Source organism: Marmota monax, unplaced genomic scaffold (assembly GCF_021218885.2).
Source record: "Marmota monax isolate L192 unplaced genomic scaffold, Marmota_monax_Labrador192_F-V1.1 WCK01_AAM20220418_F8-fsc00118, whole genome shotgun sequence".
Classification (NCBI taxonomy): domain Eukaryota; kingdom Metazoa; phylum Chordata; class Mammalia; order Rodentia; family Sciuridae; genus Marmota; species Marmota monax.
This window is the reverse complement of record NW_026695231.1, coordinates 7,575,650-7,589,657: the sequence shown is the minus strand read 5'-3', so window position 1 is coordinate 7,589,657 and position 14,008 is coordinate 7,575,650. Positions and strand designations below refer to the sequence as shown.

The window sequence follows — 14,008 nt, the reverse complement described above, 5'->3', positions numbered from 1 at the left end:
AATCAATTCCTAGAAACATAACCTATTATGATAGTTAATTCAGATAGCTGGTAAAACACAACTTCTGGGTTTGTCTGTGAGCATGTTTTAGAAGAGATCAACATTTTAATAAGTAGATATAGCAAAAAATATGCCTCCTCATTAAAAGAATTAGTTGGCACAAACAATAAATCTGAATCTCAGGTACTTCAGATATACCACATCATTTGATCCACTGAGGGACTAAATAGAACAGAAAGATAAAATGAGGAAGAACTCTCTTTTCTTGAGCTGGAACACCCAACTTCATTTGGTCAATGAAGCTCCTAGTTCTTTAGACTTGGACTAGATTATGCCACTGGTTCTCCACCTTATAGAGATGCTCTCCAGCAGGTACTTTTCAGCCTCCATAATAGCAAGAACCCATCCCCATAATTAATATCCTCTTATAAATACCTTCCAAATAAACTTACCAAGACGAAATTGTGCAGAAATAGAATGGCAGTATGTAAAAAAGTGGATGTGTAACCGATGTGATTCTGCAATCTGTATACGGGGTAAAAATGGGAGTTCATAACCCACTCGAATCAAATGTATGAAATATGATATGTCAAGAACTATGTAATGTTTTGAACAACTAATAAAAAAATTTTTTAAAAAGACCTATAACTAGTAACGAGACTGAATTAGTAATCAAAAACCTTCCAACAAAGAGAAGCCCAAGACCAGATGGCTTCACTCATAAATCCTATCAAACATTTAAAGAAGGATTAACATCAATCTTTTTCAAACTTTTCCAACAAACTCATTTTTAAGCAATACCCTAATACCAAAGCCTTAAAAGGATATTACAAAAAATAATAATAAATAACTGCAAGCCAACATGCCTAATGAATACAGATGGTAAAGTCTCTAAACAAACAAATTTAAAAACAGCAAACCAAAATCAATGCCATGTTAAAAGAATCATATACCATGACCAATTGGGATTTACACCTGGAATTCAAGGCTAGTTCATATAAAAATCAGTGTGATACATCACATTAACAGAAAAAATAATTTTAAATCTATGATCATCTCAATAGATAAAGAAAAAGCATTAGACAAAATCCAGTACCCTTTCATAATAACAACACTCAACAGACACAAATGGAAGGAAATTACATCAAGGCTAGTATCACACTTGGTGGTGGAAAACAAAGCTTTCCTCTAAGAACAAGAATATGAACAAGTAGCAAGAGGACATTCTTGCCATTTCTATTCAAACATAGTACCAGAAGTCCAAGCCAAAGCAATTAAACAAGACATAAAAGGCACCCAAACTAGAAAGTAAGAAGTAAAATTGTCTGTTTGTAGATGATCTCGTGGGTAGAAAACCCTAACACACCTGTCAGAATAAACAAATTCAGGAAACTTCCAGGATACAAAATCAACATACCAAAAAAAAATTATTGTGTCTATACACTATCAAGAACATCTGAAAATTACAAAAACATCAAAAAAAAAACTAATTAGAAATATGCTTAACCAAGTAGGTGAAAGACTTATACATTGAAAATTACAAAATACTGCTGAAAGAAATTAAAGACAAACAGAAAACAGCCCATGTTCATGAATTGAAAGAATATTAAAATGTCCATACTACCTAAATCCCCGTCAAAACCCAATAGCATTATTACATTTATTGGTACATTATAATTATATATATAACAGTGGGTTTCATTACACCATATTCATACCCACATAATTTGATCAATTCCATTCCTTAGAATCTTCCTTTACCCTCCCCTCCTCCCATCTGCTTCCTCTATTCTACTGATCTCCCTTCCATTATTATTTTAATTAGCACATAAATATACATATAAATATAAAAGCAGGATTCATTGTTGTAGATTCATTCATGAATGTATTTCTCCATGACCTTCCCTCCTCTCTCGCTCTCAATCTCTTTCTTCTACTCTATTGGTCTCCCTTTTATTTTGATTAGATCCTCTATTTTATTCCTCTTTCTGCATTTCTATCTCTTCCTCTCTCTTATTCCTCATCCCTCATCACTCTCCATCTCCCTTTCTTTCACATATGGAAGAAAACTTTCAACCCTTGACTTTCTGAGACCAGCTTATTTCACTTAGCACATGTTCTTCAGTTCCATCCGTTTACCAGCAAATAACATAATTTCACCCTTATTTATGTTTGAGTAAAACTATGTTGTGTATTATACCACATTTTCTTTATCTATTCAATTGTTGATAGATACCTAGGCTAGTTCTGTAATGGCTATTGTGAACTGCACTGCTATAAATATCCAATGGCATTTTTTCTTTTGCAGAAATAGAAAAAACAATCCTAGAATTCATATAGAATTATGAAGAACCCTGAGTAGCCTAAAAATTTTAAAGAAAGAATAAAGCTGAATGCTGCCTAATGCTTCTTGACTTCAAAACAATATAAAGTTACAGTAATCAAAATGATACGGTACTAATAAAGAAGAAACATATGGACCAATGGAACAGAATAGAGCACCTAGAAATAAACCCATACAAATACAGGTGAATTATCATAATTTGTAACACAAGTCTTCTTCTCAACGTTACTATTGGGAAATGGAATTTATACATACAAAAGTGTGCAACTGGACCCTCATCTTACAACCTATGCAAATATCAACTCAAAATGGATTAAATGTCCTAGAAAAAAACATAAGAGGAACAGCTTCATGACACTGGTCTTGGATATTTCTTAGATATAACATCATACTAATATCTTAGATTTCTTAGATATAACATCAAAAGCTCAGGTAAAAAAAAAAGTGAAAATAAGCAAGTAGGACTACATCAAACTAAAAAAGTCTCTATATAGCAAAGAAAACAATAGCGTATAAAGGCCACCTAAAGAATGGGAGAAAACATCTGCCAGCTACATAAGTGATAAAAAGACAACATCCAAATTATAAAGGAGTGCCTATATTTCAATAGCAAATAAATAGCTTGATTTTAAAATGGGCAAAGGAGCTGAGAACAGTGGCATACACTTGTAATGCCAACTACTCCAGAGGCTGAATCAAGAGGATCATGTGTTCGAGTTCAGTCTGGACAATATAGTGAGACTCCTGTCTCAAAAAGAAAAAAAAACATGCAAAATACTTTAATAAACATTTCTCCAAAACAACACACAAAATGGCCAACAGTTATATGAAAAGATGATCAAAACCACTAATTATAAAGGAAATGTGAATCAAAACCATCATGAGATATCACTTAACATCTAATGTTAGGATGACTATTATCAAAAACAAAAATAACTGTTATGTGTAACTAATTAAAACAAATTAAAAAAATAAAATAAAATAAGAGTTGGCAAGAATAGAGAGAGACTGGAACCCTGTACACAGTAAATGGTACATCTACTATGGAAAAAAATATTAAAATTGAAACCAACCCAGGTGCCCTTCAACAGATGAATGGGTTAAAAAAAATGTGATACACACACACACACACACACACACAATGGAATATTACTCAGCCTTAAAAAAAGAGTGAAATTAGGGTATTTGCTGGTAGATGGATGGAGCTGGAGAATACTGATCCACTGAGTGACCAAATAGAATAAAAAGATAAAATGAGGAAGAACTCTCTTTTCTATGGGATTGGCTTATTTCATCATGCTAGACGAAATAAGCCAACCCAATAAACCAAAAGCTGAATGTTTTTTCTGATATACAGCTGCTAATTCACAATGGGGGTGGGGGGCTGGAGAAGAATAGAGTTACTTTAGGTAGAGGGGAGTGAAGAAAAGGGAGGGGATATGGAGATACGTAGGATAGTAGAATGAATCAGACATTCTGTGTACAATTATAACTATACAACCAGTATATGTACATATATTACTATATGACCACTATGATTCTACATCATGTGTAACCGAAGAATGAGAAATTATACTCCATTATATATGATGTATCAAAATGTATTCTACTGTCATGTATAACTAATTAAAACAAATACAAAAACTTTAAAAAATAGAAATAACATATGAACCAGTAGTTCAACTTTGGGGATTAATATAAAAGAATTGAAATCAGTATCTTAAAGAGATATTTACACTCCCATGTATACTGCGGCATTATTTGCAATGGCCAAGAAGTAGAAACAACCCAAATGTCCATCAACAGACACTTAAACAAAATGTGGCACATAAGTATAATGGAATATTATTCAGCAACAAAAAGGAAAGACGTCCTATCATACATTAAAACATCAATGAACCTTAAGGACATTATGACAAAATGAAATAAGTCAGTCACAGAAGGATAAATACTACATGATTCCAATTATATGAGGTATCTAAGATAGGCAACCTCATCATAGCGCAAAGTAACAATGGAGGTTGCCAGAGGCTGGAAGGAAGGGGAGAGAGAGTTATTGTTCAAGAGGTATAAAGCTTCAGTCACACAACATGAAAATTTTCTAGAGATCTGCTGTACAAACATGGTCTATAGTTAACAATGTAGCACTATACACCTAAAAATCTCTTGGGGGCAGATCTCATGGAGTATGTTTTTTTTTTTAAGATTTTTTAAAGATGAACACAATATCTTTATTTATTTTACTTATATATTTTTTATATGGTACAGAGGATCAAACCCAGTACCTCACAAGTGTGAGGCAATCGCTCTACCACTGAGCTACAACCCCAGCCCCTGGGGTATGTTTTTTTCACACACATACACACACACACAAAAAAATAGATGGATTATAGGAGATTTAAACACAACTGAAAAAAGACTGACCTAAACGCATTACATAGAGTAACCATAGTGCAGATTGTACTGCAAATTATAGTAAAGAGAAATAATGAACAGTAGAAAAACATGACTAAGGGGTTAAGACATACAAAGAACAAGAATAAAACATTTTAGCATATCTAATCAGAGTATCAGAAAACACTCCAGAGAACAGAGATAAGACAATACAGAAAGAGATAATGGTTGATGCATTTCTAAAACTGATGAAAAATATGAATCCACAGAAGATAAAATTCTTAAGAAATTATATAGTTTGTCATTTAAAGAGACAGTGAACTTGGAAAATAAAAAGTTGTTAAGGCATACAAGATTAAGGTCTAACATAATCAGAACATCAAAAACAGGAAAACAATAGAGACACCAGGAGCAAGGCAATAATCAAAAAGATAATAGCTGGTAACTGTCCTAAAGTTATGAAAATGATAAATTCATAGATAGAAAAAGTAATCAAGATAAAAAAAAACTCCAAATCTACATGCACTGCAGTGAAACTACTACAAAAAATACTAAAAGAATTTTAAAGAGACAAACACAATCACCTGTTATGTAACAGATGACTTCTGAATAGAAGTAATGGGCTCAGTAGACAATGGAATGCCATCTTCTGAGCAGTAAAAGAAATTACACTATCAACCCAGAGTTATGGACAGAGCCAAGCCACCTTCAAGAATATAGACAAAGGGCTGAGGGGTCGTGGCTCAGTGGTAGCATACTCGTCTGGTATGTATGAGACACTGGGTTCAATCCTCAGTACAACATAAAAATACATAAAATGAAGATATTATGTCCATCTAAATTTTAAAATATTTAAAAATACAGACAAAATACATTTTTATCCTTCATTAAAAGAACTTCTAAAGTGAAAATGACCCCCAAAGCAAAGTCTGAGGTGGAAAAAGAAATGATAGTAATGACAATAATTATTTGAAAATTACATAGCTAATTCTACACAACACGGGTTTTTTTTTAAAAAAAAAAAAAGACTTAACAGCATATAGGTCAGAGGGAAGTGATAGATATTAAAGATATTTCTTCTTCCAATGCTGTGTCCCATACTCCTGCTTTGAGAAATCCAGTGCAGACTATATGCACACACCAGCGCTGAGCTACAACAGACAGCAATGTTGGCTGTGATCTCCTCAGAAGTCTTGTTAAAACCAAGAGCCAAGCCACAAAGGATTTGTAAGTATAGGGAAAAGTGCAGAGCACTCCAGACAGAGAAAACACAAAAGGTTCAAGAGTAGACAAGGAAGGAGGCATACCCTGTTCTTCTTTATTATATCATTGCACATGTTCTTTTAAAATCTCTAAGACAAAACAAAACAAATACCTCCTGGAAGCAGCAGCATGAGTAGAGCAACTGTGGAAAGTGTCCAAGATTTAGTATGACCTTGGGCTTTCTGAAGGCTTCATCCTCTTATGTTGTAATATGTAATGCTACTCTTGCATATATCACTAATGTCACAGGGGAATGCTATCACACTAGGCATTGGCAATGTGGAACAGCAATTAAATTGCAACGTGGTAGTGAGACATGGCAAGGATGCACTGGGTACTGAGCAAAGCCAAGGGTGGTCGCAGACATATGCTGTCCTCTTGCCTTTTCACACTATTAGCAATGATTCCCCTAGGACAAATACTGATGGCCACCTTGGTTACATTAAGTACTTGGTAGAGTCATCACTGAGTATTTCAGATTTATCAAAAGATTCATCATCAAGAATTTATTGTTGTAAAGATTTTTAATCTAACCAAGTCAATTTTAAAACATCACAAGAAATAGTCAAATCAATTTTCTTCGTACCAATCAAAATTTCAACACATAAAACTAGACAGGGTATTTTTGACCCATAAAAATTACCATAATCCGTTTTTCCAAAACACTAGAAAAACTGTTATTGTTTCAATGAAAAGCACACAGAGAAATAGTCATGAATTACCTATATATATACCAGAATTATACAAGTATAATCTAACAGAAGGAAAAGAGAAGAAGAAAAACCTTTCAAACATGCATTCTTTTTTCTGAACTGAAAAAAATCAAACACATTCTGCATAGATTCTATGATCTGCAACATGTCTTTCCTGCTTCACTAGGAAGTGTTTATTGCCTTAAAAGTTAATCATTGGTTATTCTGTTGTATTTAGCCAACTGAGGCCTATTAACAAGGCACACACAAATCCCTCATCTAAGAAAATACTCCTGAAAAAGTACACACTGAATGTTCTCAAAGCAAAGCAATTCTTTCTCACTGTACTATACACAGCCATGGTATGTACGAGATCAATGCTACAGCATTCTCCCTTTGAATTTTTAAGTTTATCCTGAATATATAGATTAGTGACATCAGGAATGGTAGATATCACATATTACCAAGGACACAAAATCCAAATATGTTATATGTATGCTACATGTATAAAGAAATTTTTACACTAACTGAAAATACTAAGATGGTTTAAATTATCGTAATTTATTGATTTTAATTTCTTAGGGTAATAAAATGTTTTGGGTTACTATCTTTGGTATTCCAAAAGACATAAAAGCCTTTAGTAGTCATATAAATAGAAAATTTTTCATAAATATTTTTAAATGTCAATTAAAAATGACTATAAACAAATGTACATTTTGATTAGCATTAATATATTAAGATTTTTTAATCTAACAGGCAGATTTACTACTTTATGTCACCATGAGATAATTAAAAATGGATAATACCATTACTATTAAACAAGAATAGAGACTCCAATGATGATTTAATAGCCAGCAGTGGTAGCCCCTTTGATAAACACTCATAAACCAATTTAGCCCTATTTATACATTGTCTTCTATTGCATATCACTTGAGATCACATTCCTTAAAGGGAGAGGCCTTGCATTAAATACTTCTACACTACCCTTCTAGTTCAAAAACAGAGTTGATTTCATACTTATTGATTAATTAACAGCCACAGTATAACAGATATTTTCCATAGCAATTAGAAGATAATTAGGATGTGGGTAAAGTAAGCTAAATGGACAGATAGTTATGCACGACACAATAAAGAACAAGACCATAACTGTGACTTTGAAATACCGTTCAGAAACAGAGCAAATGAGTTTATGCAGCAAAATCATTTTCAGAAGGTCCTCACAACAAAATTTATCACACTACTATTGCTTAACTCTAAAATCATTTTTGTCTTCCATGTGATGCTGCATTTTGTACATATTTCTATAATGCTATCTCATGTCTGTATAAAGTGCCTTATTCATACAAGCATGAGAAGAGCCGTACTATTCAAAATCCAAAGGAAAATAAAAATGTAATTTTCCGCTCCTTCTCGGTTAATACACACAGTACTTTGCTAACAAAAACAAAGGTCATCATCTGTTTTACTTTTCATTAACACTCATGAATGACAGCAATTTTTTTAGAAATCCTGTTAGAAAAATCCTGTACCAAGTTGGCTTTAAAATTAACTTTAACAAAATTCATCTTTTTCTCTGATCTTCTTCAGTCTCTCAGTCAAAATCATGCACCAATTATATTTTTTGAAAACCAGTTATGATGCAAATTAAGTGACAAAGTATGATAGTGGCAACCTTACTGTACCTTTCCCATTTTAAATATATGACACAGGAGGGGACAAAAGCACACTGTGAAACATCTTTGTGGGTCTTCTAACAATGGCCTCTTACTAGAATTTCTTTTCCCTTCATATAATTATATTGTTTTTTGAGCTCATCTACTCTTCAAGATTAAATAATGTTTATATCTTATACCCCCTCCAACACTTCAAAAGTGAGCTTGTACCTCTCCTCTTTCACATCTTTTTTCTCAGAACGCCAAAGCACTTCATTAATTTATTTTACAAAACTCTTGAAGTCATTGGTACATCAGGCACTGGGGGCTGATGAGTCAACCAGACAACCAAAGAGCTCTGGACACCAAACCAAAACTTAGTACACCTCTAGCTTCTGAAAACTAGTTGGAAAATCAGTCAAGGCCCTATTCACAGGTCACGGGATTTTAAAACAAACTAACAAATCATAAACATAAAAATCCTTTCCCACAAAGAAACCTGCACAAACACACATTGTACTTTTCAGAAGGTGGAAGTATGACTGGTCTTGTTCTTTTAGTTTGGGAGAGTTTAAACACTGGGGACATCTAAATCTTGATAAAAACTCCTGAGGGCAATTTGATCAGACAGAAAAATCCTTCCTCCAAAGAAATGCACCTTGTGCCACTCCAAGGAGAGATTTATTTAAAGTAAAACCTGCCCTGAATCATTACCACTGACTTGGAGAAGAGAATACAAAAGCCAGTTGGCTTCACGGGGCTTTCAAATATTTTGCTCTAACCCCAGGACCACAGAAGCTTTTCGTGAAAATTCTACTCATCTCTACTACAGTATCACAGCAATGGTAAACTCATACACACACAAACACACACACACGTCTCTACTTCCATTCCTGTGCTTCTCCCTTTGGTGTCGGTGACCCAAAATGTGGACACAATGTTACAAAAAGCAAAGTCATGGGGCAATGCGTGCGGGACCGGGGGTGGGGTGGGGGGTATAAAGGATTGAAAGATCCAGAAAAGCAAGGGTGTAAAAGGTAGCTGGCTCTTCAGTTATCATAAAGCAAACCTTAATTCGGGTGGGGATACAGAATGCAGAGGCAGAAATAAAGCTGTCTAGGATGCCCACTCTGTCACCGCCTTCCTCCTCTCTGCCCTCCATCACCCCATCCTGTCCTGGAGGACCACCTCAGGGCGAGGGGGCGCCTCTCACGGTGCCCCCACCCTCACCCTAGAGGAGAAAGAAGCGAAATGGGGCTGGAATGAATAGGGGCTGGGCAGCGGGTGAGGGTCACGCCAGGCTCTAGGTGGAGACCCTGCGGGTGGCCGGCGCTGAGCTCGGGGGCGGCCCCAGCGAGGCTGAAGGGGGACCGGGGGAGGGTCTGGCCCCCGCCGCTTCTGGGGGAGGCTCCAGTTACTCACATTCTCAGTGTCCCGCTCGTTCACCGTTGGCAATGGCGTCCGGGCCGACATTTTGTGCGGGCGACGAGGCTGGGCCGGGGTCTCTCCGGTCGGGTTGGGGTGCGGGCCCCGGGGGGCGAGAGGAAGGGAGTGCAGACACGAGCGCCAGGCCCGGCCGCGGCGAGCGGCTCCCGCAGGCCGCGGGCGGTGCAACAAGCGGCCCCGGCGGGGGCCGGAGGGGAGGGGACGCGGAGGAAGAGGAGGGGGTGCTGCTTCCCGCGGCGCCGCCGCGGGGGGGACGCGAGCAGGGACGAGGGAGGGCTCCCGGCGAGGGCGGCTGCCCGGCGCGGGCCAGGCAGCGAGGCCGGCAGGATGCGGCGGCGGCCGGTGCGCGGCGGGGAAGGGGAGGTGGGGGGGGGGGCGAGGCCCCGCTAGGCTATCCGGGCCATGGCTGAAGGTGAACCCGACGCCGCGAATCACTGCCTAGCTCGTCCCGGAGAGCGCGGCTCGGCAGCGGGAGCCGCGGCCCTAACAGCGCCGCCCGCGCCGCTCCCCGCGCTCCGCGCCCCGCCTCAGGTGTGCGGCTCCGCCCGGCCCAGCCGCATCCACGCGCCCAGGGCCCCGCGGCGGCGGCGCCCCGGCTCTCGACGCCCAGACCCACGGCGCGCGCGTCCCTACTCGGTCCGCGCAGTCACCGCCGCCGCGCCCCAGCCTGGAGGAGCGGCCCGAGCCGGCTGCGCGCGGAGCGGCGGGCGCGGCACGCAGCGCCCAGAGGCACTTGGCGGCCGCCGCCGGGTGGGCGGGCGCCAGCCGAGGGGCCTCTCCATTCATTCCCTCATTAGGGATGCGGAGCCGCCTCCTCCTCCTCCTTCCGCGCTCCTTAGCCCGCCTGCCCCTGTTTATTTTTGTTTCTCGCCCCACCCGCGGAGTTTACGGTGCTCTAAGAGCCTCTGTTGGTTTTTATTTTTATTCGTGTTTAGTTTTTGCTGGGTTGGGGTGACAGGGAGTAATATTCCCCCCCCCCTTTATTTTTTTTTGGTCCATTTCATTGGGGAAGGATTGTGTAGGATCCTGCCCTGGATTCTACACCTCCTCTCTCCTATCTCGGGGACTTCTCCCATTCTTAAATCCTCCTCTGCCCGAGTGCTCAGGCTTTCTCAATTCTTGCCCCAGCCAGAACCCTCTTTCAGTTCCCTTCTCCTGGGAGCCGTTGGTTCAGGGTCACCCTCACAGTTGGGACAAAGGGCACAAAAGCCCCCCCCCCCCCCATGCACCAGCAGCGTCGGAGTGGTTCCTTTTATACAAGGAACTCGGCCCGGATGGCGCGATCTCCTTGCGAATGGGGCGCGTGGAAGAGGACTCCCTCATTCCTACAGCACCCCGGGAGTGGGAGAGACCCAAGAGTCACGACATTTACACTGGCTGGTCGTCACTTCCTGGGATACAAGGAAGTGTCACTTTGGCGAGCTTATTTATTAGGGAGGATGGAGAGCCATCTCGGATTCTGGCCCTGTCCTACACCTTCCAGGTGGCTTTCTCACCCTTCCACCCTCCTGCCACTCATTACATCGTGCAGACATCAACGTGTACAGTACAGTGTCCAATACAGAACAGTGTCCAGAACCTATTGGCCCTTTAATAAGCAACGCTGCTTTTCTCTCCCTTACTAGAGAGACTATGTTTTAGCACACTCAGCCTCTAGGACAAAAACCTTACCATCTCTCTAACCCTCTTCTTTCCAATATTTCTTTTTCACATGCTTTCACAGATAGGCAGGAAAATAAAAGGAGTAATAGATATGAGAAGATAAATACATTTTTAGAGCTACTTTCATAAGCCTCCAATGGGAATCTTATGTTGGTGGGAAATTCCTCCTCTCTCTCTGGAATTCATCCATTTGAAGAAAGAATTCCTCCACCAGATGGTTTTTATCCTGACTCATTAAAGGTTGTTTCTAAAAAGTTAACACTTGACCCTTAAAACATGGGACCAAAAGACCTAAAAATAGCACTCATCAATTCTCTGAGGGGAAAAAAAATTCTCACCCAGTGTATAGTCGTTTCTAGAACACCATCTGTGTATTTATTTCCTAATATTTTATATTGTAAACATGTCCCAATTTCACAAAGCAAATAAAAATCACAAGACCCCTTTGGTGGTCATCACCACTCCTTAAATAGCATTCAGGCTTTGGAACTGCAAGACTGCAACCTAACTTATGGTGTGTATCTGGAAATACCATGCTTTTATAGTTCTTCTGAATCACCAAAACATATTAAAGTTGCCAGTACATAAGCTTGTACTTTTCTGATCAGCTAGAGTCACTGCTGCCTATAGGGCTGCCCATAAGATGTCATCAGTATCATTGACGATTGCAGCAATTCAAGGGTGGCTTGCATTACAATGGTACTGATGTTGACCCAGAAATAAACATATATCTCTGTAAAGATGCTCAGCCCCATTGGAATATGAATCATTCTTTCAGTGGGTAGCTTGGATCTTGCTCTTCATAGTGCACTCACATATTATCCTTTATCTTATCCTTGTGTTGACCTTGACAGGCATATTTATTTCCATTTTTCAAAATTCCACTAAATTGACTTCTTTGAGAACATGGAAGCATCAGGTTAATGAGATACAGAAGAAGATAACTGGAATATGTGGTACAGTTCAATCTTGCACCAGTCACAGGACCCACAGGGTCAACTCTGTACAATATAATGGCTAATTAAAGACAGAGCTCAAAGGAGAGCCCAGGATTTTGGCACAGTAGCTTCCACAGACTTTAAAGTGTACATTAAAAGTCATGGGCAACTCTTTTAGCTGGATTTGTTATACTGTGCTCACATTACTAAACATTACATAATAATAATAAGGAATACCCACTTTTAAGTCAAGACCTAAAGCAAATTTTATGCCCATTGAACTACCTTCAAAGGGAATCATAATTGGATAACTCAAATCCATAATCATGTCTAACAGAATAGACTAGAAACAACTGTGTACATCAAAAAAAGATATTGAAATAATCCTCCTTAATACCTACAGTCTTAGTACATAATGAAAATGCACTTTGCGTAGGTCTAAAGAAAATTCTTATTTGTGATCTCTTTTCCTTTAAAATGGCATAAGACAGTATTGTGATTTAATCAGAACTTTAACCCTAGTCCTTAATAATGAAAATGCTTACAAGCAAAATTTTCTTGTATAGCTTCTTATACCTGTGACTATGGAGAAATAACAAGAGGAATGTTTTAAGGCTTTTGAGTAATTTTCTTTAAGATTATTAGCCATATGTAGCAGGTTCAATTTAGATTTCTAACTTACAGTGTTAGGGTATTAAAAGTTTCAGAAGAAAATTGTAGTTCTGAGAAAACAAAACAGAAATAAACATATACAAAATCCTAAACGTACACTAAAATGTGGTGAAAGCACATTGTCTACTATCAGCACTGCGGAGTAGAATGTTTAAGAACTACACTGTCCAATACCATAGATCCTAGAAATTTAAAAAGTAATTTGATTCTACATTTGGAAAATTTTAGATTATGTTTGGAAAAACTAAGTAAATAAATCTACCTTGTCCACCATAAATTTTTGAAATCCAAATACAGATCAAGTATTTCTGTTAAAAATTTATTACCAGAATGAGGTTGTGCTATAAAGTACATACAAATTCTTAAACATGTGGTTGGCAAAATGAATGTAAGATATCTTGATAAATATTATACTAATTACATATTAAAATTCTAATATTTTAACACATAGGACTACATAAAATGTTATTAAGTTAATTTCCACTTTTTAATTTTTTCAAGTGCAGGTAATGAAAGATAAACTTACATATGTGGTTCACATTATATCTGTTGGACAGCACTTCTCTATGAGGTCAAAAGTGAGAATAAACAGAGTTAGTTGCTGAAGAATCAAAGGTCTTGATTAGAAGCTATTAGCTTATTCTATGGTAGAGTGGCGCCTAACAGACATTTTGGGGGTGCTACTCTACCACATGCTATACTGTGCTATTCAAAGGGAATATTCCCTACCTATAGTTACTAGTGGTTAACATTGTAATCTTTTCAGAGCTAAAACATGTTGAAATCATACAAATGATTGTTAACAGATTGTCGTCATTTGTAAACAAAGAATTTATCAAATGTGACAGATTAAACAGTTAATAGTTAAGTCATAAAACTACACCCTTATTCTATCATGTGGTTTAAATATGTCTCATGCTTAATAGACTTGGCTGGTCAACAACT

The 14,008-nt window shown here is 38.3% G+C and overlaps 1 protein-coding gene across 5 annotated transcripts in view; it reads right to left on the bottom strand.

Annotated features, from left to right (window-relative positions):
* The window catches only part of Mark1 (microtubule affinity regulating kinase 1), a 127,935-nt gene extending 117,643 nt beyond the window's left edge, over positions 1-10,292 (bottom strand). Inside the window, exon 1 of one of the 5 annotated variants that reach the window (XR_006850441.2) lies at positions 9,768-10,292. Coding sequence is in view for 4 of the 5 variants with exons in the window: in XM_046438445.2 (XP_046294401.1) it covers positions 9,768-9,818 (51 nt within the window). In the remaining variant the exon portion in view is untranslated. The remainder of the gene's footprint in view (positions 1-9,767) is intronic. The other 4 variants (XM_046438445.2, XM_046438441.2, XM_046438439.2 and 1 more) reach the window with 4 other exon arrangements.
* Between the last annotated feature and the right edge of the window lie 3,716 nt (positions 10,293-14,008).